This window comes from Eleginops maclovinus, chromosome 20 (genome assembly GCF_036324505.1).
Source record: "Eleginops maclovinus isolate JMC-PN-2008 ecotype Puerto Natales chromosome 20, JC_Emac_rtc_rv5, whole genome shotgun sequence".
Classification (NCBI taxonomy): Eukaryota; Metazoa; Chordata; class Actinopteri; order Perciformes; family Eleginopidae; genus Eleginops; species Eleginops maclovinus.
Window position 1 is genome coordinate 12264730 of NC_086368.1, and position 23996 is coordinate 12288725.

General features: G+C 40.7%; 4 protein-coding genes across 4 annotated transcripts; 3 read left to right on the plus strand and 1 right to left on the minus strand.

Moving 5' to 3' along the window:
• tubb1 (tubulin, beta 1 class VI) lies at positions 1 to 3707 on the plus strand. The gene is made up of 4 exons (XM_063910418.1): positions 1 to 121; positions 1339 to 1447; positions 1596 to 1706; positions 2066 to 3707. The coding sequence occupies exons 1-4, from the start codon at positions 65 to 67 to the stop codon at positions 3205 to 3207; spliced, it is 1419 nt and encodes a 472-aa protein (XP_063766488.1). The 5' UTR covers positions 1 to 64; the 3' UTR covers positions 3208 to 3707.
• Positions 3708 to 4932: 1225 nt separating this feature from the next.
• On the plus strand, positions 4933 to 12360 carry LOC134882613 (PRELI domain containing protein 3B-like). Its single transcript, XM_063910421.1, has 6 exons — positions 4933 to 5097; positions 8165 to 8333; positions 9647 to 9736; positions 10004 to 10074; positions 10177 to 10279; positions 10754 to 12360. The coding sequence occupies exons 1-6, from the start codon at positions 5066 to 5068 to the stop codon at positions 10868 to 10870; spliced, it is 582 nt and encodes a 193-aa protein (XP_063766491.1). The 5' UTR covers positions 4933 to 5065; the 3' UTR covers positions 10871 to 12360.
• Positions 12361 to 13699: 1339 nt separating this feature from the next.
• aurka (aurora kinase A) lies at positions 13700 to 18179 on the plus strand. Its single transcript, XM_063910419.1, has 9 exons — positions 13700 to 14042; positions 14441 to 14506; positions 14791 to 15127; positions 15214 to 15253; positions 15342 to 15533; positions 16074 to 16212; positions 16385 to 16533; positions 16777 to 16951; positions 17361 to 18179. The coding sequence occupies exons 2-9, from the start codon at positions 14444 to 14446 to the stop codon at positions 17541 to 17543; spliced, it is 1278 nt and encodes a 425-aa protein (XP_063766489.1). The 5' UTR covers positions 13700 to 14042; positions 14441 to 14443; the 3' UTR covers positions 17544 to 18179.
• Positions 18180 to 19164: 985 nt separating this feature from the next.
• slc32a1 (solute carrier family 32 member 1) lies at positions 19165 to 23743 on the minus strand. The gene is made up of 2 exons (XM_063910090.1): positions 22813 to 23743; positions 19165 to 21675 (listed from the first exon to the last, which is right to left on the minus strand). The coding sequence occupies exons 1-2, from the start codon at positions 23203 to 23205 to the stop codon at positions 20488 to 20490; spliced, it is 1581 nt and encodes a 526-aa protein (XP_063766160.1). The 5' UTR covers positions 23206 to 23743; the 3' UTR covers positions 19165 to 20487.
• Between the last annotated feature and the right edge of the window lie 253 nt (positions 23744 to 23996).

Consider the following 23996-nt stretch of genomic DNA (forward strand, 5'->3'; position numbering starts at 1 on the left):
ATGGGTGAGAGGACTGGAGCCTATCAGAGACCCTCAGCTGCTCTGTACACTGAAACCAACCATCATGCGTGAAATTGTGCATCTGCAGATTGGACAATGTGGCAACCAGATCGGCTCAAAGGTAAAAAAGAAATCCTTCTCCAGTCTAAAAGTTAGAATGTGCATTATTAAAGTGTTTCAAAATGTAATTAGCTGAGCTTTGTCACACACAGCTGTTTTGAACATGTTTTAAAACATATTTAAGATTATTTATCAAGATTTTTAAAATTATTTACAAATTAAAAATATATCGTTTTCCTTTTAGTGTTTTTATAATGAGGCTGCATATTTGGACATGTACAGTTTCTTTGCACCAACAGTTGTGAGTGACACGGGGTGTACCCTGTGAGGCATTCAGGGGAAAGATAAGGGCCAAGCGAGACTGGCATGGGTGGGACATTTTTTATCATGGCAACACAAAACAAGAAAGAGGAACTACAAGATAGGACAGCTAAAGTAACACATCATGCTGTGTGACATTTGAGGACATTGTGGTATAAGAAACTATCAGTTATTATGTAGGGTGTATCATTGTATCATGTGCAGTAGAGATTCTTGATCTGGTCAGAACAACATCATGAGTTGCCACAGATTAATACAAATTGTAGATTTGACCATTTGTTTATAAACAGGGTTGTGTAGAAATGGCTTATAATGAGCTTATCAATTCTAGCTATTTTTAATGAATGCTCACTTGAATTTGTTTTTCAAGTTTCATGATTTTAAAATTATAAATATTTTTTCATGATTACTAATGCTATTAACTCATTACTACTTATAATAGTTTGTGCAAGTAAGGTTTCCGTAGTAGTGTCACTTCACCATTTCTAAATGAGGAATAAGTAAATTGCATTTTATTTACAATAAAATGTTCTAAGATTTTTTAAAGAGAGAAAAAATATGTGTGAAAGTCAAATTTGTGTGACTTTGCACATTTCTTTTGTATGAAGTGCAACATATTTAATGTTTGATTTTGAAGTAAACCAAAATAAACTCAAGGTATTTTGATTACATTCATTTTTAATTAATTCAACAGATTATGTTATTAATTACCAAAATTGCCAAGACATTTATATTCAGCACCTTCAAGTAATCTGACCCCACCCTGCTTATAAGGATAGGTGCAGCAGTCATACGCTGTCTGAAGAGGTATACATTGGTACAACATGAAACCATAAATAATTCTCCATAAAAGCAGCCCTACCTAGAATTGTCAAACTAACTTGAATTTAAATACATAAACACTTTAAATCTGGTGATGTTTAATGGAGATTTCCCTCTTTGGCACTATCTTTCTAGTTTTGGGAAGTGATCAGTGAAGAACATGGGCTGAATACAACAGGCATGTATGAGGGGGACAGCAGCCTCCAACTGGAGAGGGTCAACGTCTACTTCAACGAGGCACATGGTAATGGAGAAGTTATTTACTGTTCATTTTAACCCGCACTAATTCAGTTTATGCCATGATTTTGAAACTTTTACACAAAGTAAGAACATATTTGAGTTCAAAATGCACATTTCTGGCTGTATCACTTTTCGATTTCCATTGTTTGCAGGTGCTAAATATGTCCCAAGGGCCCTGCTTGTTGACCTGGAGCCCGGTACGATGGACAGTGTAAGAGGAAGTCGCATCGGAGCCCTTTTTAGGCCGGACAACTTCATCCATGGTCAGACAAACAACAGCATCCTACTGAGAATACCTACAATTTGCTTTTATGTTGTTTTATAAAGACAATTTTGTATAATTATTTGTAAAAGTAAAGATATAACTGAACGTATTAACACATGTGGTACTTTGGATACAATGGCCTTCCCAACTGGAATAAATCCGGCATGTAAATTGTATCATATCTGAAATTAAGTATTTTAAATGTTGGTCTATAAACACTGTCCATAAAGAAGTGGCAAAACTTTTGTGTTTTAAAGAAAAAATACTTCCCGGAGGAGAAATTATATTTTGACACATTACATACATGCACAAAAATAGAAACATTCATAATAAAGAACTACTTTTTTGATGTTGCAGGGAACTCAGGAGCTGGGAATAACTGGGCGAAGGGCCACTACACAGAGGGAGCGGAGCTGGTGGAGCAGGTGATGGACAGAGTGAGGACCGAGAGTGAAAGCTGTGACTGCCTGCAGGGCTTCCAGATGGTTCACTCCCTGGGTGGCGGAACAGGGTCCGGCATGGGAACCCTCCTCATCAACAAGATCCGAGAGGAGTATCCTGACCGCATCGTCAACAGCTTTAGCGTGCTGCCATCCCCTAAAGTCTCGGACACGGTGGTGGAGCCCTACAATGCCACACTGTCAGTCCACCAGCTGCTGGAGAACACGGACGAGACCTTCTGCATCGACAACGAGGCCCTCTACGACATCTGCTTCCGCACCCTGAAGCTGACCACGCCTACTTACGGGGACCTCAACCACTTGGTCTGCATGACCATGAGCGGGGTCACGACCTCTCTCAGGTTTCCCGGACAGCTCAACGCAGACCTGAGGAAGCTGGCTGTCAACATGGTGCCTTTCCCTCGCCTCCACTTCTTCATGTCGAGCTTTGCCCCCCTGACGGCCCGGGGAAGCCAGCAGTACAGAGCCCTCACGGTGCCTGAGCTCACCCAGCAGATGTTTGACGCCCGCAACATGATGACCGCGTGCGACCCGAGGAGGGGGCGTTACCTCACTGTTGCTGGCATCTTCCGAGGGCCGATGTCCACCAAAGAGGTAGATGAGCAGATGCTTGCAATGCAGCAGAAAAACAGCAACTACTTTGTGGACTGGATTCCCCATAACTGCAAGGTAGCAGTGTGTGACATCCCACCCAGGGGCCTAAAAATGGCCTCCACCTTCATCGGGAACAACACGGCCATTCAGGAGATTTTCCGCCGTGTTGGGGAGCAGTTCAGCTTGATGTTTAGGCGGAAAGCTTTTCTTCACTGGTACACCGGGGAAGGTATGGATGAGATGGAGTTCACTGAGGCAGAGAGCAACCTCAATGACCTGGTGTCGGAGTACCAGCAGTACCAAGATGCCACCTCTGATCTAGATTTGGGAGCAGAGGACGAGGAAGAGGAAGAACCCTCATCACCAGTGACAATGAAAATTCAGTCCCAGGTGGAAGTTCAACTGGAAACAGTGAATGAAACGGACAAAGACACAGAGGGATGAGTGGAAGATGTAATGTGTGGTGTTAAGGTTTTAACCCTTGTTGGAACAATGTGGATCACTCAAGTGGGACTGTTGGTCTGTAAAGGAACTGTTTTATTTTATAGTTTTAATTAAGCTTTGTTTGAACTAGACTACTTTTACTTAATCAAATATGAAGTGACATATTTAATAAGAGTGCTTATTGTCTCTTATGCATTCTTCAATAGATGTATGATTGTGTTAAAGAACACAGTGTTTGTCTTTCTTTCTTTCTTTTATAATTGAGAGTTTGTTTTGCGTGTTTATTGGACCTAAAGTGTGGACTAATGTATGTTATGCCAGCTTTATTTAATACAAAATAAATTGTAATGTTAACACTTTTCCAATATCTATTAGAGTAAATGTTGCATGGAGTGGCTTTCCACCTAAGTTAATATGGTCATTAAAACCAATAACATCAAAGAGTGATTTTTTGTTATTGAGAGTACATCCATTACAATAATAAAAAAAATACCCAAGTACCTTTCCTTCTTTTTATTCAGTTTAATCATTTGTTAAACTTGACCCAATGTTGCTAAACTTAGCTTCAGTGATGGTCAGTTCTCTGACAGCACAGGGACACAGTTCAAGGCTGTCGCTAAGCTTCCTTTAACTGTAGCGAGTCTGGCACATGCAGATTACACATAACTTGGACAGAGTGTCTGCACTTTGAGATAAGCACCCATGACGTGGAGAAGATTGCACTACTGTCCTAAAGTACACAACCAGAATCCCACAAAGGCTTTACAGGGGTAAAGGAGAAAGGTGAACACCGATGTTACCCACATATGAATATAGGTTATGGTGACAAACCCAGTTTAATAACCTAGCAATGAATTAAAAAAGGAAAAAGCTGTCAACTATCATACAGAAAGGGTTAATAGGCAGCAATATGTTACCATAACATTAAATACTACTTGTGTCTACTCACTTGATCCTGACAGTAAGTATTAATAATGCTGCATTAAGTTGAATGGATATCCATAAATGATCATATAGGAGCAGCCATTTTGGTGCCTGGTTAACAGCTTGGCTAGAAATAGCTCACTCAACAGACTAGTGGTCTCTTATTCTGACCAGTTCAAGCAGCGTTTGTTTGTATGTTTCATAAAAGAAGACCTTAAGTCATAAAAAGCTTATTAATTAATAATATAAGATTGTACAAATTTCTGAAATAAATCTAACTTTATTCTGCAGATCCATGTTTGTTCTGCTTTTCCTATCACGTTAATCATATGAACATCTCTCTGTGGTTCACAACTTATGTTGTAGAAAATGAACTGCAATTTGAAGGTGTTAACAGCCTCAAAGAACAACATAGCTAGCCTTTTAAATGTGGTATCCAGCTAACCCGATGGAGTAAAGCCTACACTTTAGGGCAATACTGATGAGTTTTGCATCGTTTTGCATAAATATTTGACCATCGATTTGACCTTGTTTCGTCAACAGCTGAACTCTCATTCATTCAAGGTTGAAGAGAACTTCCAACCTTCGCTAAACTGAATTGTGTAACATCAGAGGTTGCATGCGCATGTCACCCGATAGAAAATGGAATAGGCTGCATGCTGTGAAGATAAAGAGCGATGTAAATCTTTCACCTATTGTCGAGTTTGGATTTAAAACATATGTATTTTAAGCTTACTCTAGTGTCAGTAGACTCGTGAGGCACATAAGTATGGCTTAAGAGGCGGAAGTGCGTCAGTGACTCACGTGAGTGCAGTGTCAGTGGGAGGGGACCTGCAGCACTCTCTGAACGTGGTTCTGATTTCAGACGGTGTGAAGTCACTTACCGGCACCCGCGACTCCACCACATCACCAGCATCTGTAAACTACTGTAACCATGAAGATCTGGGTGTCAGAGCACGTATTCAAGTAAGTTGACTGTTTATCTAAATAATGGGATAGTTTTATATTCCGGTTATTCATAGGTGTACTGGCACGCAGTTACCGGCAACTGGCTTTGTGTTAAATCCCAGCGAAAGAACAGTTGCGTGGAGGTTTATGACACGAAGAAAACGTTGCTAGTCATAGATATAACATACTAACTACAACTGCATCGTTACGAGCTAGTGTGCTAACAGAAGCTAATTATTAGCCTGACTTTGAATAGCCAGATTTCCCTCGGTGGAACGGCTGTCACTCTGTGGCTTTGTCTTTAACAAAACACTCTATGAGGCACGAACAAATACAAATGTATATATAATTGCACCTTAATGTTTATAAGTAAACTTTATATTGTGAATACTATGGTCTGATTGCAGAGGAGAGATGTCATCTTGCGTAATGATCAGCTGTGTCAGCCCTCAGCGCGCGACCTTTCCCCTACAGCTCCTTTATCCCGCGTTTCCCTTGCTGGGTTACATCGGCGCGTTCACGTGTCTCCTTGGCAACTACGTTAGAGTCTGTGATCTTTACTTGACAGCAATATATTTATTTCATAAAAATATGAATTATATTTTTTGTTAACAGTAGTTCTTCAAGTTAATTCGAAATATCGTTTACATAAATAAAACATGGTGGCATATTAACATTTGTCTACACTTCAGCATTGTTAATTTCTTCTTTTTATTTCTAATTATTTTCTATGACTTTTATTGTATTATGCTGCTGCAACACAACAATGTCCCAGTTTGGGATTTATAAGTAATTATCTTATCTTCTGTTATTATTTAGGCCGATATGGCAAAAACAGTTGGTGCACCTTGTTCTTTTGTGCTTTTATCTGCTTATCCCGTTTTTTGTGCCTTGTGCCAGCTTTCTTTAATTATTCACTATAATATATTCTATTGTTAGTTGCTGAGCATCATTTACATCCTTGTTGATATTCTATCCTTCTTCATTTTAAATACATTTGATGTCTTTTTAGTTTGGTATTCACTTCAAAATAAATAAATATAAACACATAGAAAGCGGTAATTAAAGCTGGGAAACATCTACAGTAGGGAGAACAAGTATTTGATACACTGCCGATTTTGCAGGTTTTCCCACTTACAAAGCATGTAGAAGTCTGTAATTTTTATCATAGCTACTCTTCAACTGTGAGAGACGGAATCTAAAACAAAAATCCAGAAAATCACATTGTATGATTTTTAAGTAACTAATTTGCATTTTACTGCATGACATAAGTATTTGATACATCAGAAAAACAGAACTTAATATTTGGTACAGAAACCTTTGTTTGCAATTACAGAGATCAGACATTTCCTGTAGTTCTTGACCAGGTTTGCACACACTGCAGCAGGGATTTTGGCCCACTCCTCCATCCAGATCTTCTCCAGATCCTTCAGGTTTCGGGCTGTCCCTGGGCAATACTTACTTTCAGCTCCCTCCAAAGATTTTCTATTGGGTTCAGGTCTAGAGACTGGCTAGGCCACTCCAGGACCTTGAGATGCTTCTTACAGAGCCACTCCTTAGTTGCCCTGGCTGTTTGTTTCGGGTCGTTGTCATGCTGGAAGACCCAGCCACGACCCAACTTCAATGCTCTTACTGAGGGAAGGAGGTTGTTGGCCAAGGTCTCGCGATAGATGGCCCCATCCATCCTCCCCTCAATACGCTGCAGTCGTCCTGTCCCCTTTGCAGAAAAGCATCCCCAAAGAATGATGTTTCCACCTCCATGCTTCACGGTTGGGATGGTGTTCTTGGGGTTGTACTCATCCTTCTTCTTACTCCAAACACGGCGAGTGGAGTTTAGACCAAAAACCTCTATTTTTGTCTCATCAGACCACATGACCTTCTCCCATTCCTCCTCTTGATCATCCAGATAGTCACTGGCAAACTTCAGATAGGCCAGGACATGCGCTGGCTTGAGCAGGGGGGCCTTGCGTGCGCTGCAGGATTTTAATCCATGACGGCGTAGTGTGTTACTAATGGTTTTCTTTGAGACTGTGGTCCCAGCTCTCTTCAGGTCATTGACCAGGTCCTGCCGTGTAGTTTTGGGCTGATCCCTCACCTTCCTCATGATCATTGATGCCCCACGAGGTGAGAGCTTGCATGGAGCCCCAGACCGAGGGAGATTGACCGCCATCTTGAACTTGTTCCATTTTCTAATTGCGCCAACAGTTGTTGCCTTCTCACCAAGCTGCTTGCCTATTGTCCTGTAGCCCATCCCGGCCTTGTGCAGGTCTACATTTTTATCCCTGATGTCCTTACACAGCTCTCTGGTCTTGGCCATTGTGGAGAGGTTGGAGTCTGTTTGATTGAGTGTGTGGACAGGTTTCTTTTATACCGGTAAGGAGTTCAAACAGGTGCAGTTAATACAGGTAATGAGTGGAGAACAGGAGGGCTGTGAAAGCCGGAATTCTTACTGGTTGGTAGGTGATCAAATACTTATGTCATTCAATAAAATGCAAATTAATTATAAAAAAATCATACAATGGGATTTTCTGGATTTTTGCTTTGTAAGTGGGAAAACCTGCAAAATTGGCAGTGTATCAAATACTTGTTCTCCCCACTGTACGTGCAGTCTCTATGAAAAAGTGTTTACAGTTGGTGCTTCAAATTAGTAGTATTACTTAGTATAATCAAAAGAGCAGGATTAAAACAAAAAGAAGTAAAACAAAACACAACAAAAGTCGGATACACTGAAGTTTTATAGTGCTGTTTGAAAAAAAAACTTATATAAAGGAGATTCAATGTCCTTTTACATCAAGGACTTTTCATTCAGTCATTCAAAAGATCTTAAAAGGGCTTTTATGTGCGTTGTTCCTACCCACGAATTGGAGCTTTAATTTAGTTTGCCAATGGTGACACATAAGGAGTGGCAAAGGGTTAAGATCCTTGTAATATAAGCTAAACAAACTTTTAAATGACTCCTTAAGTTGAGTAGGTCCGGCATTAAAAATGTTACATAACTACAGAAAGTGTGTTCATTTTTATAAATTGTTATTGAGGCTTTAATAATATTTTGTGTTGTTTTGGTTTTTTTGCTTTCCACCAACAGCCATCCTTGGGAGACGGTGACCAAGGCTGCCATGCAGAAGTATCCCAACCCCATGAATCCCAGTGTGATCGGTGTGGATGTTTTGGACAGAGACCTCGACAAACAGGGACGGCTCCACAGTAAAAGACTGCTCAGCACAGAGTGGGGTCTTCCATCCATAGTGAAATCTGTGAGTACCAAAAACTGGCCTGCTGCTAGCATCAATGTCAAATATTTTGCTGCTCCAACCTTGTATTTGAACTGCTTTGGTCACACTTAACATGTTCACATGTGACTCCTAATGGAAAAACCTATGATCTGATGTGTACTTTTGTCCTTGGACTTTTCATTGACGTTGTGATGAAAACAGTATAACACAAGTTTCAAAACTTAACTGACAACACACTATCTCCTTAAATAGTAATGATATAATTACTTAAAGGACCGACACACACAACATCATAATCCAGCCTGAGTTGGTTCCTCACCAGAGATAGGTTAATGCTTTCCATCCAGCAAACGTGACCTTAACCCAGGAGGCTATTTCTGTCCTGGGGCAGCAGAGTTGGTGGCTGACTTGATCCCAGACACCAGTTAATGGCGTTGTGCCACAGCCCACGTTGTACAGGACACCGTAGTGCCATTTCTAACATTGCTGAGATGCAACCCACTATTGCATGTGATGTAACTTTCCAGCTTGGTTTAAACCAGAGGTCACTAGAATGAGAAGCCCGTGACAGAGGCCTGTTACAACATGTGTTTTAGACTTTTCCCTTTGTGTTTTCTGACTGACTCCAGTACTAATAAGGCTGTAGAGGATAATATAATGTTGAAGCAGCTGTTCTTCAGAATTTATCTTTGCTTACATGTCTGAGGACAGGGATAGTTGTCAGTAACAATATATATGAATAATCCCTGTAATTCCACGAACAGTCTAAGACACAGACTGTGTAGGTGATGGATAGCGTATACACGTAACCCCTTAATCAGATTGTCTCAAAGCAAATCACTTCTGAGGCTCAGAGTGTGCCTGTCGACGGATGTACCGTGGACATGTCTTCCTGTGACCTGTGCAGATACTGTGGGTAGTTAGTTAGGCAGTTATAAGTGGGCCTGAACATTATATTAAAACATAGCCCATTACATATTTTTAGGATAAACTACTCTTACAAGAAGCCAAATGTCTGCATGAAGAAGATAAATATGAATTACACAAAAATAGATTTAAATTAGAATAACATGTAATTGTAAGTCACATCAAAAGGAAAGATGTGTGTGAACTAATTCAGCAAAGTACTGGTTCAGTGTGGGCATGAATAGTTTATGTTAAGTGCTGCATATTGTTCAACTTTAAACTCCACTAGCCTTGGTGTATTTTGAATGTAAACTCATTGTGTAAACAATACTGCAAAGTAACATCTTTCAAGAAAACAGTCTTCGCAGATCATTTCAGTTTGTTGTAAATAATATTTCTATGTCTCTTTTCTATTACTTTGTCTTCAGATCATTGGCATCTCACGATCATACACATATATTCAGGAGCAGTCGGTTGTCGATCCCATAGAGAAGACTTTCGAACTTCAGTCCTCAAATGTGAGTACTTATGAAACGGCAAACACGCTTTTAATTATTGATATTTAAACACAGACATTTGCTTTTGTGTGTTAAACGGTGAAACACCTCTGGAATGAAGTCTAGATTGTTCGACAGGTTGTTAGTTTGCACTTCAACAAGGAAAATTCAAAATGCGGTTCTGAGACTTGTTTGACAACTCTCACTGTTGGCTGTGATACTGTACAAGACATGTTGTTCTCTTTCTAAACATGAACTACTTTGTCTTCTATGACATGTCCTCTGCAGATCACCTTTACCAACCTGGTGTCTGTGGACGAAAAGTTAACCTACAAACCCCACCCTGAGGATAAAGACAAGTAAGCTTTTTGCAATGCATGGATTATTTAATTTCACTTATCAACTGTGAAGTTCTGAAGCCCTTTGACAATATTAACAATAATTATTATTTTTAACTCTAGAACAATACTGACTCAGGAGGCGATCATTTCTGTGAAAGGAGTCAGTCTCAGCAGTTACTTGGAGGGAGTTATGGCCAGTTCAATCTCTGCTAACGCTGGAAAGGTAAGAGATTCCTAAGAACTGTCTTGCCATCCAAAACATGTGCTAGACCCATTTCTGGTAGATCCTAAAACCAGTATTGTTAAACCAAGGATCCTGACTAAATATTTTTGGGTCCTGCACAAAAAATACAGTAATCGTGATTTTCTTGTCCAGTTGTCAGTTGTGGCATATGATCTTGCCTATTTTTGGTACTACCTACAAAATGATAAAACTGTGCTTGATGTCATAAATTTACTTTTTTAGAAAACACTTTTTGGAACTTTTCTCACACCAAACTTTTGTTGTTTTGATTGCTAGATCCCCACGCAGCAGAAAAATACATATTGTGAATTCAAGTCATCTCATGAACACTCAAATGTGTGAATTTTTCTTTTAACTGCAGCATGGAAACGGTGTGCTTCCTTTTATTCAGCTTGATGGTATTCTATTTATATTCCTACTTTTGGGCTAATGCTTTATATTTGTTCTCATCAGGGCCGTGAAGCCATGGAGTGGGTAATCATGCGACTGAATACAGAGATCGAGGAGCTGACAGCCACAGCCCGGGGGACCATACGGCCCCCCATGGCCGCTGCGGTCACTGAGAAATGACAACCGACTCTCTATTTTCCAGCAGAGTCAGAGAGAAACTGCATGACAATACAACCAGCCTTTTATGGTGCTCTGATTCTGTTTTGGTGCTCTGGAATCATACTAGGGTACAATTCATCTATCTCATATACATTTTACTATCTACATTAGATATATTTTGAATAGCTTACTGCAACTTAAAGTGATTATTTTGTGTGTCACTGGGCAATGTTGCCTGGCAGGACCGCATCTATGAGAGACTCGATCAAGGACATGTTTAAACACCACTGTTATCTGTGGGTTTGAGGACCTTTAGCAAAGAACTACATGAAGCACTGGATGAACTGAAAACACAAGAAAAGTGCCAAAGAAGCACTCACACTGCTCTTGGTCCAGCACACAGCCAGCTGAGTTTTCACCTGGCAAAGGTCTCCTCTGGTATGAACTCTGTTTTAACCCCAACAGCTACAAGAAAACACTTATGATGAAGAAAAACTGTTATGGTGAGATGTGTAGAAAGGACTCTGAAGTATACACCTGTCAAGAGACCATGGCACAAAAACAATGCCTTGTTGAGTCAGGAGTCATGTGCAATGAATGTCAAGGGTCCATGGAAATGGTTTCTGGTGTCAGAGAGTGGAGTTTGTCCATGTGATCATTGACAATGTGAAGTCAATTAAGTGTTTCCACGTCAGGTTTATTTTTGTAACAGCCATCTCCTAAAAAAACACTTTCTTTCGGGACCTCATTTTAACAAGACACTGCACCAGGCGACGTACGTAAGCCTGAATATGAACTGTGTGTTTTATGTGTTAACTAATGTTGTTATAAAGGTATTTAAGTTAAATAAAGGGATCAAGGTATTTGCCATATTTATGTTTTTGAAGTAATGTATAAGACCTTTTCAAATGGTGGATTAGTATAACTTTTGATATGAATCACTTGGATGTGTGGAGACGGTACAGTACAAACTTACGAGTTACAGATTCACTGTACTTGAATGTGTTAGCTAAACTCAAACAGTTTGATCAATATGCACCAGACTACTTTAAGCTAAGACTTTTGCATTGACTTGTATTATAACATTTTAACAAAGAAAAGCTGCTACACATGCTAACTGATCTGTGAATGATATCACTGTTTGAATTTGAGAAGGTCTTTCTTTATGTAACAGACAGCAGTGTGGTGATGGTGAAAGATTTACTTTCTTTAACATAATATCCATAAATATATATTTTTTACCTGTAATGGGAATATTTATTTAGAAAAATGGTTGTTTTGAGGTTTTATTTGCGACTTGGGTTGAACATTAAGAAATGTTACATTGCATGCTCTGTTAGAAAATGTTAATTTATTTTGTGACTGCAATAAGAAACGGTGTCACCAACTGCAGAATGTGTCAATAAATTACAATATTCAAACTTGTTTATTAAAAGATCTCTGCCAGTAATTACGTCATAAAAAAAACAGCTTGTTGTTCAAAATAAATAAATCAGATCATTTAAGAAGAATATTGTTTTTGAACAAGCATTCATTTTCAGTTTTCCAATACTTAACATGGAGTGGATATTCATCAAAATATTGGTGTATTTTCAAGTAACGTTATGGCCAATGTGAAAACATTTTCCAGTTTTTATGATACTAGCAACACATTATTTGATTGTCTCGGGAGGCTCAGTCAAGAGAAAACAGCTTTCCTAAATAAAGGTTAGGTGTGAAGGTGTGCAGTTATTATGTGAGCATAATAGCAGTGCAGTGTAGACCAGTACAACTGCATTCTTATAACATTGGTCACTGGTAATGGTTATGATTCATTGGTGTAGCATGTTGAAAATGCAAGAGTCACATGCTGCCCCACTGTGGCCAAATGCTAGACTCCAATCTTGTTAAGGTTTCTAAAACAGTCGGGCCAAAGTCGGTATTATGTTTCTGTTTTAAGTTGCTTGCTGAAAGAAAACAATGATCTGAACAGTTGACAATAAAGTTATTTAAAGTATTCACTGTATGATCTCGGCCAGTCCTTTTCGGCCAGTCCTTTTCCTTTGTGTGTAGCAACGTTGCCAGGGGGTGGTGTGAGGGCTAAAGAAAAATAGAAAGTAGATAATGCTATAAATGAGTGAACCCAGAAGGCACCAGTACTAGAGATGTCAAGTGGATTCAAACATACCTGCCAAATGTAAGCAGTTCATAATAACAGTTTTAATTTATAATTATTTCACTAATTGATTTTATCATGCATATGTTAAAGATTGTTTTTTTCATAAGGCAATTTTAATACGAATTCAGATTGAAGATACAAAGCATCTCAAAGAAGGGCTCCCAATATGGATATACAATTAACTAAAGTATTGCAAGTGTCTTGTGTCCAATTGTGTTTGAATTAAAAGCAGAAATGATGATTTAATAAACTGCAAATTCAGTGTCATAATCTTGAGAAAAGTTTCACTTCTCAATACTTTAATTTGATCTGTTCCCTGCTACTCAGGAAACTCATGACCATTGTAGACACAAAGCATAGCATTCAATGACATTAAGCAACAACATTTAGAATCAAAGGATTTAGATACTTATGCCTAGTGAATTCCTCCATCACACATGATGACAGAAATAAGACGTGACATAGAGTATATATGAAGAATATAGCTGCTGAAAGAGATAGTTAACGCCAAAATAGGTAATTGAACCAAAACACTGAGAAAGAGTTTGGTCCTGTCGGCTGCTGCTGCTGCCCTCTGCTGTTCAGGATGGATTCCCCTCTGACGTCACACTACACCCTGCTCATCAGCCAATGAAGAACGAGCACTGAGCATTCTTTTAGCCAATCGGAGCCAGTGGTGTATTTAAAGGTTGTGAGCGGAGGGACGTTTGAAATAAAGCAAGTAACGTTTGGGGGAAGCGTTTGCCAGCGGCTACATTGGAGGTGATATTGGCAAGATTTGTTGTAGTTTGATTCGTATGATCTGCTTTTACCACCTCACAACATCGAGCTGGCTTTTGAGAGGATTTGTATGTTGTCCATCTCTTGGTATTATATATATGTAGACACAAAAATTGAGCTCTCGTCAACTGGCCGACGTAGCTGCTAGCTAGTGCGGTTGACGTTAAAACTACCTTCTTGAGAGCTTGCCTACTCTTAGTCTGGATTCTGGATAAGATATTGGCCACTTCGGTTCTTGTGCAATAACATAATTAGGTAAGTAACGTTATTTAAGTGTTATATGTTTATGTCTATGGTTACGAAAAAGCTAATGTTAGCTCAGAACTTAACTCTTCACACGGCTAGGTAACATTAGCTAGCAGGAGAATGCTAACGTTTAATCTTCTTCTGGACTGTCACTGGCAGTGTGTAGTTTTTTTTTTTACAAACAATAACATGTTATATATAATAAAATGTATATAGTGTTTCAAATTTTAGGTAATGTATTATACAGTACTTTGTGTGAAGGACGCCAATGCTCATCTTAACATGAGAGAGAGAATGTAGCCAAAGAAAGTAAAAGGCATTTTTGGTTTGAAGCTCTAATCCTTTACTAACTATCTGAACTGTTTGATAAACAATTTAACAAATAACCTCTCCTTTACCTTTCTTAGAATATGGACTCTTTTGCCAGACTCAAGATGACAAAGGACATGAAACCCCAAAGGCCAGAAGTGAAGGTACAATATAAGCATGACCATCAAAAAATATCCTGTCAGATTTCTGACTGACCGTTTATCATTGTATATGTATATAAAGATGTGATGAGTTCAACTTCAATTTGTTGAGAAAATCACATAGTCTGTGCACACTATACAGGTTTAAAATTTAAACACCACAATGAATAGTCAATACTTCAGCAATAACAGTATTAGGGCATAATTGTAGAGATAATGGAGCTTTCGTTATTCTAGCCTTCTAAAAGCCAGTTTATTCACTGTTTGGGGAATTTCTCTGATTGCAGACAAACATAGATGGTCCAAAGCGGTTTCCAGTGTCACAGCCATCTACTACGGCTGTAGTTGCAAAAACTCCACATCAGCGAGTTCTAGGTGTGTCAAATGGACCTCAGCGTGTTCAGCGTCCTATGAGCCACCAGAAACCTGCATCTCATGGCCCGGTTGCTGTCAAATCCACACAACCCTCTGATCAGAATGTGAATCCTACTGCTCAGAATAGAAGTCGTGCAATGCAGCCCAAACAGGCGTCTCAGCAAATCCAACCTATAGCAAGTGTGCCCAAGGTGAATCCAGAGCCAGCCAAAGCCCCATCGGAAACGGTGAAGCTGGAGAAGCCCCAGAGTAAGCCAAATATAACATTGGACAAACTAATCGATATTTTATCCTGTTCTTTGTATGCTAAAATGGATTCTTTGTCGTTTTGTCAGCCAAACCCAAGAGTGATTCTGCAAAAGCCTCATCAAATAGGTATATTAAATGATACTTGTTTTACTGATTTTATGCATAACGTTTTCTGCGTGTGGTTATCTGTAACTCTACACATTTCTACTTGCAGCCACCGATGGAGCCTAGAGAACTTTGACATTGGCCGTCCCTTAGGAAAGGGTAAATTTGGCAATGTCTACCTCGCCAGAGAGCGACAAAGTAAGTTCATATTGGCCCTGAAGGTGCTCTTCAAGAAACAACTTGAGAAGGCGGGGGTGGAGCACCAGCTGAGGAGGGAAGTGGAAATCCAGTCTCACCTCAGGTAATGTGTCATTCAGATGATGTGATATGATGCCAAGTATGAATCCTGTATGTCACACAAAGTGCTCATACAAACTATTGAATTTCAAAGATGTCTGAATCCCGACAAGATAAACGTGCTTATTAAGAGAGAATATCACTGGCCAAACTATAATGAGCAGTTTGGAGAATAATGCACATACAGTTAAAGAGAAGCTGCTATAGTGGGCCAAATCATTCCATTTCTATAGTCGGGGCACCCTGCTGCGTTCTGCTTTTCTTTTTAATTGGTCAAATGACCATGTAAGACCAGTATGGCCTGTGTTTGTAGCAAGCTCTCTACTGTCAAGTGTGAACACTGCTTCTTTGCCATCCGGACCCTCATCTGGTCTTTGTTTAAAATGTAAGACCAGGCTATTCAAATCATTGGTATCTGGACGAGCTCTTAAAAGCAGCCGCTGCGACTTTGATTAATTTAGTTCTGTCTTTTTCAATTTGACAATATTGTTTAACTCTTTCGACAACATTCCTCTAAATACTCCTCCGTCTCTCCCCCCTGTAGGCACCCGAATATTCTGCGCCTCTACGGTTACTTCCATGACTCGACTCGTGTATACCTCATCCTGGAGTTTGCGCCCAAGGGTGAACTGTACACTGAGCTGCAGCGCTCTGGGTTTTTTCCTGAGGACAAAAGTGCCACAGTAAGTGCCAACTTTGGAACTTTTTTCAAATGAGTTCTTGTATGGAAGAACATTTATATTAAAGTCCATATAAGGTACTACTTTTTGATTGTTTTCTATTCAATATTAAGAGTATGCTGAAAAATGAATTGTATTGAATGTTGTATTAACTGGGCTTAATGTGCTCGTCTAGTACATCATGGAGCTGGCTGATGCCCTCAACTATTGCCACTCCAAGAAGGTCATCCACAGGGACATCAAACCAGAGAACCTGCTGCTGGGGGCCAACGGGGAGCTGAAGATCGCAGATTTTGGCTGGTCCGTTCACACTCCCTCCTCCAGGTATGTACATGTGCTTTTGTACAAATAATACTTTGTTTACAATTTTTAAGAATAATTTGATCGCTGTAAAATCATAGTGTATTGCCTGCCTTTAAATTTGCAATTCACTTGTTTTGTTTCAGTATCTACGCTCCGGTCAGAGATAATTATTAGATTTGTGAACTGTTTTTATTTATTTTTTGTGTTTCCAAAAGGACTAAGAGCGTACGAACTAACTTCATGCTTTTCACTTTACTATTCCAGGAGGTCTACGCTGTGTGGAACACTGGACTACTTGCCCCCTGAGATGATTGAAGGGAAAACTCATGACGAAAAGGTGGACCTGTGGAGTCTGGGCGTCCTTTGCTACGAGTTCCTGGTTGGAAAGCCCCCCTTCGAAACAAAAAGTCACGAAGAGACCTACCGCAAGATTTCAAGGGTAAGGGAATAGCTAGAAAACTATACTCCTTGAAAATTGCTTTATTTTCAGCATAATCTGTTACTTTTAAAAACCAAAACTTTAAAAACTAATAACCTCGTCGTATAATTGTTTTTCTCCTGGCATCTCACACTATGTGGCCCAGAGCAAGTTAAGCATTAAACAATAATGATCAAAACAAATATGAACAGCTAATAATGCAACGGGCCAATAAACATTTGATTTCTGTGGGTTCAGAGGAATCCCGTTAACATATTTTTGCAGTTACAATTTAGACGTGATAAAAATGTTTTCTTAAATTATTTTTTATGTGGTTAGGGTGCCTTGAATTTGCTTGATCATCCTCTTAAAATACTGTACAAGCCCTATGGTTAGTCTTTTAACCAAAATGTCTGTCTTTGTCATCCAGGTTGAGTATTCTTACCCTGCACAGTCCGACATCAGTGCCGGAGCCAAAGACCTGGTAGCCCAGCTGCTGAAACACAACCCCATGCACAGACTGCCCATCCAGGGAGTCCTGTCCCACCCCTGGGTGGTGGAGACCTCCACCAAGAAACCCACAACCCTCAGCCAAGATGAGCCCGGCCTGTGAGCCTCTTTGTGTCCCTCCACCCAAAACCTGAGGTTTGTATGCGTGGGGCGTAGCGGTGCAGAACACACGCTGATCAAAGGTGTGCAACATGAACACCAGCGTGCAGCTGATTTATCGGTCTGCCATATTGACTTCATTTAGAGGTCTGTTTCTACAGTCACTTGCATATTTTATCTTCCTTTCCTTGTCTCGCTAATGGCATTATGTTGCCTGTAAATATTTCACTGTTTTTTGTGTAATTATGAATATGTTATTGAGCGTTCTAAAATGCCATTACTTGAAATAAAAACAACTTATCTTTTGTTGAATGTGTCACTTTGGAACTAAGCATCTGCTTAAGGGAAAATGATTTTATATTTTGTCTTGCATGCATTTCAAGCTCTCAGTTAATTTTCTTTACCACTGGGAAAACTAGACTTGCACTGATATCCAATGAGAGACATGCTGTCAACCCCCCATTCCCCCCAGTTTAATAGGCAGCCAGCTGAGGGTGCCAGCCTTACGCTAGAGTCTTCTCCGGAGCTCCATTACAGATAATAGTTGGTATTACTGTCACTGTCAATTAATTGGTTTCACACATTATTTCTGCTACAATAAAATGTTAAAATATAAATAAAGTATTTATGCTCTTATCATGTTTTTTTTTTAATGCATTCAAGGATTACAAAGACTATCCAGAACATTGAGTGTGAAATAAGTGTGCATGTTTTTCTGTATGTGGCCCTCAGTGAAAAAGTTTGGACAACCCTGGTTAAGACTATGCCTGTAGGTGGCATTTTGCTGAGAAGCCCACTGCTGCAATCATTCAGTTATGAAGCAACCGTTATCCTGTCCACTAGGTGGCTCTCCAGGCATGATGTTTAGAGAAACTGAGAGCATCGTTGAAGCAAATGTATCTAATTCCTTGCACGTCATTTCAGCAGTCGTGGTTTGGGCTTGTGTGCGTGTAACTATAGGTCTTGTTTGGGTTTTTCTGCCTGGTTGATGGAAAATACTGATCGATGATGTGTGTCCTGAGGAAAACGGCATATTTCATATTTCCTGTGTTTCTTTATATTGAATTATTTTTTTTAGGCTCGAGTCAAATTATGATCAAGAGGCCTCTGTTTATCTGTTAATCCGGTGATCACGCTAGAAACATCACTTTTTCTCTACCTGCAGTCTCGTGTGAACTGGCCGTTTTAAGATGCTATAGTTAGGGAGGGCTTCATCTGCGCATTCCTATGCACCAGGTAGCTTTTTGTTTCAACAGCTGGGGATTAGCACACTCGGTGAATAATCGCTTTATCCAGATGTTTTTCTGCGCAAAAAATCAACACGGTGGATGAACAGGTCGACCATAAGGCCGGATTCATGCCTGCAGCATGAAATCTGTCGAGATGATTTTGGCAAGGCCCATTTGTTCTTAAGTTCTATTGACAACTTGAAAATATGTATAAAAGATATAGAATAAATGTGGTAGTAGTTGTAAAAGTGTAGGCCTGTTTCTCCCCCAGCCCCCTCTGTCAAACACATGTAGTTGTCTCCAAACCATCAGGCCTGTGCAGCCTTTACGCTGTCAATTTACCTTCATTCAGATTTCTTTGACAAATAGGAATGCGACTATTTTCTCCGTCATTTTCTGTCTTTTATTATAGAGAAAAAAAAATACATGTTCTGAACGTTTTTCCTTTTACATAAAACCACACACATTTTTACAATATAATTTCACTTATTTGTTTATTCTTTAATATTAATTTCACGATATATGATAACGACTTTGAGATATACATTCCATCTTTTTGAAACCACAATAACACACTACACACACGGTTTTATAACATTTCCACAGGACCCATTGGATTGCACAGAATGAAAAATGTCTGAATGCACATTTTCCTTTTAATGATCTCTTTTTTTTAGATTCAGACACCGAATTATTGAGAAGGGAGTCTATCAAATTAACTTTAGAACAGGCCATGAGTTTTCAAATGTAATGGAAAAAAGCATTATGGTAAATTGAGTGTGCAAAATTTGGATTTGAGGTCCCCATCTATAGAATTTGGGCCAGGGCTCTCGGTGTGTATCACATGTCAGGTGAATTTTGTTATTGCCGATTATAAAAGCTCATCAAAGTAAATATTCAATATTGGAGAAAAAAAATATCAAAGCATTAACACTTTCACGCAGGAGAAACCAATTTGGAGATTGTTTAATTTACACTTTCCAGTTTCATCATTTTGTGTGTCTGAAATATAATACATTCAATGCATAGTTCGTATAGCTGCTGTGTACTTTAATATTTTGCATTTCCAGTATTTTAAACTGCTGGGGGAAGGTCCAATGTCCTCATTCCTAACGAAGCTTCTGTTCTATTAACGCAATCATCGGTTGCTGGTTATTGCCGTTGTGTCATTTCTGTGTCCACAGGCCTTTCTGGATTTAACACCACATTCACTGCCTATAATCATAATGCAAATTACCTATAGAAGTAAGTGGCATTTCTCAATGTTTTTTCTTTTATATTCTTTTAAATTGACCTATCTTAAATCACATTATGCTGTCGAAAGACCGTCCATCACAAACTGTAGCGTTATATGAAGTGAAGTCTCGTGGGGCTTCCCACGAAAAGACAAACTGCCCTTTTTGCAATTGTTTTTAACTTCAATATTGTAAACGTTCACTCCACTGGAAAATATGTATATGTACGTCTGTACGCATATTTATAGAACATGTACTGTCCATATAGTGTGTTGTGGATGCATTGGATTCCCTCACTGCACAGGCTCTACTTCTGTGTGTAAGCGCGCATTTTTTTTTGAATTGATGCAAGACTGTATGAAAATGTCCGAGTGTATTGTGCGCGCTTTTACGCATGAATTAAGCAGAGGGGCTCGTGTGTTTTTAATTTTTTTCACTAAACGGGGATTTGCAGTTAACATCTAGTTCCGGCAATAGCTCGCATCTACTCCTCTATGTTATATTTGAAAGCCTCTACGAGCCCTTCCATTGAGTGGATGAAACCAGATATGCTGCATATACCTCCTATTACAAAGATGGCGACATCAAAGAAAACCTGGTGCCATAGCAGCTTTCTCCATAGAAGCCTGAGGTGGAAGAGGCTAGGGAGCAGAAAGCAGAGGCCTGCACCTGTCAGGCTGCCAGTGAGGCCCATGAGGAGGGCGAAGTGTGGCACAAACACCGCCATGAGCAAGGTGAACACAACAAGGGTACATCGGAGAGCGAGTCCCCAGGATTTTATGCGTCCATCGCCTCCGTAGCAATCTGGAAAGACCGCACGTCCTCCGTCCTGGAAAAAGGATTTCTCTAAAACCTCGACAGCAGCGAAAAACGGCAGTGGATAAGACAGCAAAGCTTTAGCCACTAGAAAGATGTTGACGACGGCTCTGATAGTGGATGGTAGGTTGTCTGTGATGACCTCCTTCGTTGCATCAGCCCACGTCAAGTAGGCCACCAAAGCGAACAGGCCCTTGAGGATGCAGGCAGCAATGTGAGTCCAGTTCATCATGCAGTGGAACTCGCTGGGTTTCTGCATGTTCCCCTCCAGGGACGGCAGGAAGATCTGCGAAGTGTAGCTGAACACGATAATCCCGATGGAGATGGGGAACTTCTTGACATCGATGTAAAACTTGACCTTATCCCAGGCCCAGTCCCTGGCTCGTGAGAGGCAGTAGGCTATCACCAGGATGTTGATGACAAAGTGGGCCATTGTGCACAGCAAGCTGAACTTGGAGACGGCTTTCAGGCTCTTGAGGAAGGCGCAGGGGAGCAGGGCGACGGTGGCAAGGATGGCCCAGGACTTCTGGGAAATGGGCATGTTGGGGAAGCTGTTGTACATGAGATTGCCACTGACAACAACATATAGAATGCAAGTCATCACCAGCTCTATGATTTGGGCTACATTCACGATATGGCCGCCTAAAGCCGGGAATCTGGGCGCGCAGCAGGCGTTGGCAATGTCCACGTAGGATTCCCTCACACGGACGAGCCGGCCGTCTTCGTCCTCCTCGTACAGGCAGGCAATGAGGATTTTCCCCGTGTAACAGCACACCACGGCGGCGAAAATAATGAGAAAGAGTCCGAGGTATCCTCCGTGCAGGATGGCGTAGGGCAACCCAAGAACAAACATTCCCTGCGAATAGGAAAAAAACAGAAAAGCACATTTTAAAATGGGTTAAACTTTTAGGACTTGGGTATTGTTCATTAATGATTATGAACACTAATTTTGTTTTTAAATTAGGCTAAACAAGTCTCATTATTATCTTTTTATAATGTGCGGCCTTGTCTCTGGTATGCCTGTTTCTTCAGTGGATATCACTCTCGGTCTCATGTTGTGGGTTTTCCACTTTGCTCAGAGCACAATCCGCCCGCCTCTGACGTCACAACACCACGAGCTGAAGGAGACACACTGTGACGTCACGGTGAACGCCGTGACCACGGCCGTGATAAGGCTTGAAAGCGATTGCGTCTAGGGATTTTTGTCGCATAGCCTCCACACGCAGCAGGCTTCCCTACCTCGAGTAAATCCTCGCACTTTGAATGATGTTAAAGAAAACTATCTCCCCTCAGCAAAAAAAATATATTTCCTGCTATTATTCGAATAAATGTGACTTAAACTCTTATTTTATGCTGCGTAAAAATGTGCCCTTATAGCTATCATTAGAAATCGTAACCCATTCAATTCGTATGTTATATATCTGCAAATAATTATGATTCATTTAAATAGCCCTTTTCGAAGACGATGGAAAAAATAGGCCTTAGTTATTTACGCTCAAAGTCTGCAAAACGATTGTGATTTTCTTTATGTATTAATTTATTCATAGCCTTGCGGAGTAGGTCGTTATCAGGGGCGTGCATCGGTGACACTGGACATCACTATACAGACAAAGAATGTGTGTGTTCAGGAGGAAGGGGGGTGGGGGGTGGGGGCGTTCAGGGCATCATCTACCTCCCTTTTTTCAGAGCATTGTAACGCATGAGCTGCTCCAAAATCTCTGCATTGCTCCAGCATTAATTAATGAGAACCTCATTGACTTTGGAATACAAAATCATTTTACACATCTTTTAGGTGACCCGTTTTTACAGTGTTAAAAACAACTTTATGATGTTGCTTCGAAGGGACAGAACTTTGAACATGAATATTTAATCAACCTTTTATGCATTCGCAGGTGTGAGTTTATCTCAAATTTCACAGATGCTTTGGAGGCGACACAGCCTATTACAACCGCTCGTTTATAATCCGTTAAATGCACGTGAAGTGCGTCCTTACCTGGATTGCATTCGTGACGTTCCAGCCCGCCTCCCACGCGGTGATTTTTGGTTTTTCTTCATTTAGCTCGTTAGCCGGGTCTCCGTCTTTTGAGGCTGAGCGCGCTGGCCCGGTGCCGTCTCTCTGGTAGTGGCTGTCCCCATCCAGCCCGCCTCCGTCCCCGCTCCCCTCTCCTCCCACCTCGTCGGTTGTCAAAATGTCCATCTGCATGCCTTGCCGGTGGTCGTAGTCCAGGTCATCGCAGGCGGCGAATCCCAGACCCTCCTCGTCCGTGGCGGCCTGGAAGCCCATCCTGGCGAACATCCCGCTCACTTTCGCCTGGGATTTGTTGGACACGGTGGTGGCTGCATTTGACAGTTTATTAGAAAGCTTGCTTCTGATTAACGTCGCCATGGTTAGCTCCTTTCGTGAGTTTGACCGTCTACAGCTTAATTAGTGTTATCTCGTCCAGTCAGTCAAAATGTGAGGCTACTTTGGATGACAGCTCTTGGTTCTCTGCATTAGATTAAGCCACGGGGATAAAGCGCACGATTTGTTTCAAGACACCGACGGTTTTCAGTTGCTATCTCCACTTCTTGTTCAAAGTGCTCCTGCTGCTCTTGATTATCCCCAGGTTCATGTCACCTTCAGACGTCGCTGCTCCGTTTCTGCATCTTGGCACTGCGCTCTGACGCTCGACGAGAAGCGCACCTATTCAGTCTTTGAGGCGGTGTGCCCAAAAGCTTTACGCACGAAGAAAGGCAAGCCACAGGTTTCTGTAGGGCCTGTAATATCGTTTTCTTTTGGGTTATAAGGTGGCAGGCAGCGTTTCCAGAAGTTGGTTCTTGGTTTTCAGGTGCTTCAACTGATGCCAATGCGGTACCGTGGAGCCCGGAGGGGGAGGCAGGGAGGAGACACGTGTCTTCATCAGCCTGCCAATGCAAAGCACGTCTCCAGCCCTCCCAGTACCCCACCAGGAGAGAACGGGAGAGATTTGCTGCATTTCTAGGGGAGGTGCTTGCAGTACCCCCACCATCCCTTCCCCAACCCATAATCTATAATACCTCATCCTGACATCCAATGACATTCCGGGGGCCTCAAATCCTGCATAACTTTCCGGATATAAAAGGAGGCTGGAATTTTACAAAAACATAAATTCTTTGGATAAGATATAATAAAATACAAAACTAGGATTGACTTTTTTC

Coding starts and splice junctions, on each gene's coding strand:
- tubb1 (XM_063910418.1), top strand. CDS start 65: ATGCGTGAAATTGTGCATCTGCAGATTGGACAATGTGGCAACCAGATC. Junction 122..1,338: donor GCAACCAGATCGGCTCAAAG/GTAAAAAAGAAA, acceptor CTATCTTTCTAG/TTTTGGGAAGTGATCAGTGA. Junction 1,448..1,595: donor CTACTTCAACGAGGCACATG/GTAATGGAGAAG, acceptor CATTGTTTGCAG/GTGCTAAATATGTCCCAAGG.
- LOC134882613 (XM_063910421.1), top strand. CDS start 5,066: ATGAAGATCTGGGTGTCAGAGCACGTATTCAA. Junction 8,334..9,646: donor TTCCATCCATAGTGAAATCT/GTGAGTACCAAA, acceptor CTTTGTCTTCAG/ATCATTGGCATCTCACGATC. Junction 9,737..10,003: donor TCGAACTTCAGTCCTCAAAT/GTGAGTACTTAT, acceptor TGTCCTCTGCAG/ATCACCTTTACCAACCTGGT.
- aurka (XM_063910419.1), top strand. CDS start 14,444: ATGGACTCTTTTGCCAGACTCAAGATGACAAAGGACATGAAACCCCAA. Junction 15,254..15,341: donor GCAAAAGCCTCATCAAATAG/GTATATTAAATG, acceptor TTCTACTTGCAG/CCACCGATGGAGCCTAGAGA. Junction 16,952..17,360: donor CCTACCGCAAGATTTCAAGG/GTAAGGGAATAG, acceptor TTTGTCATCCAG/GTTGAGTATTCTTACCCTGC.
- slc32a1 (XM_063910090.1), bottom strand. CDS start 23,205: ATGGCGACGTTAATCAGAAGCAAGCTTTCTAATAAACTGTCAAATGCA. Junction 21,676..22,812: donor ACGTCACGAATGCAATCCAG/GTAAGGACGCAC, acceptor TCCTATTCGCAG/GGAATGTTTGTTCTTGGGTT.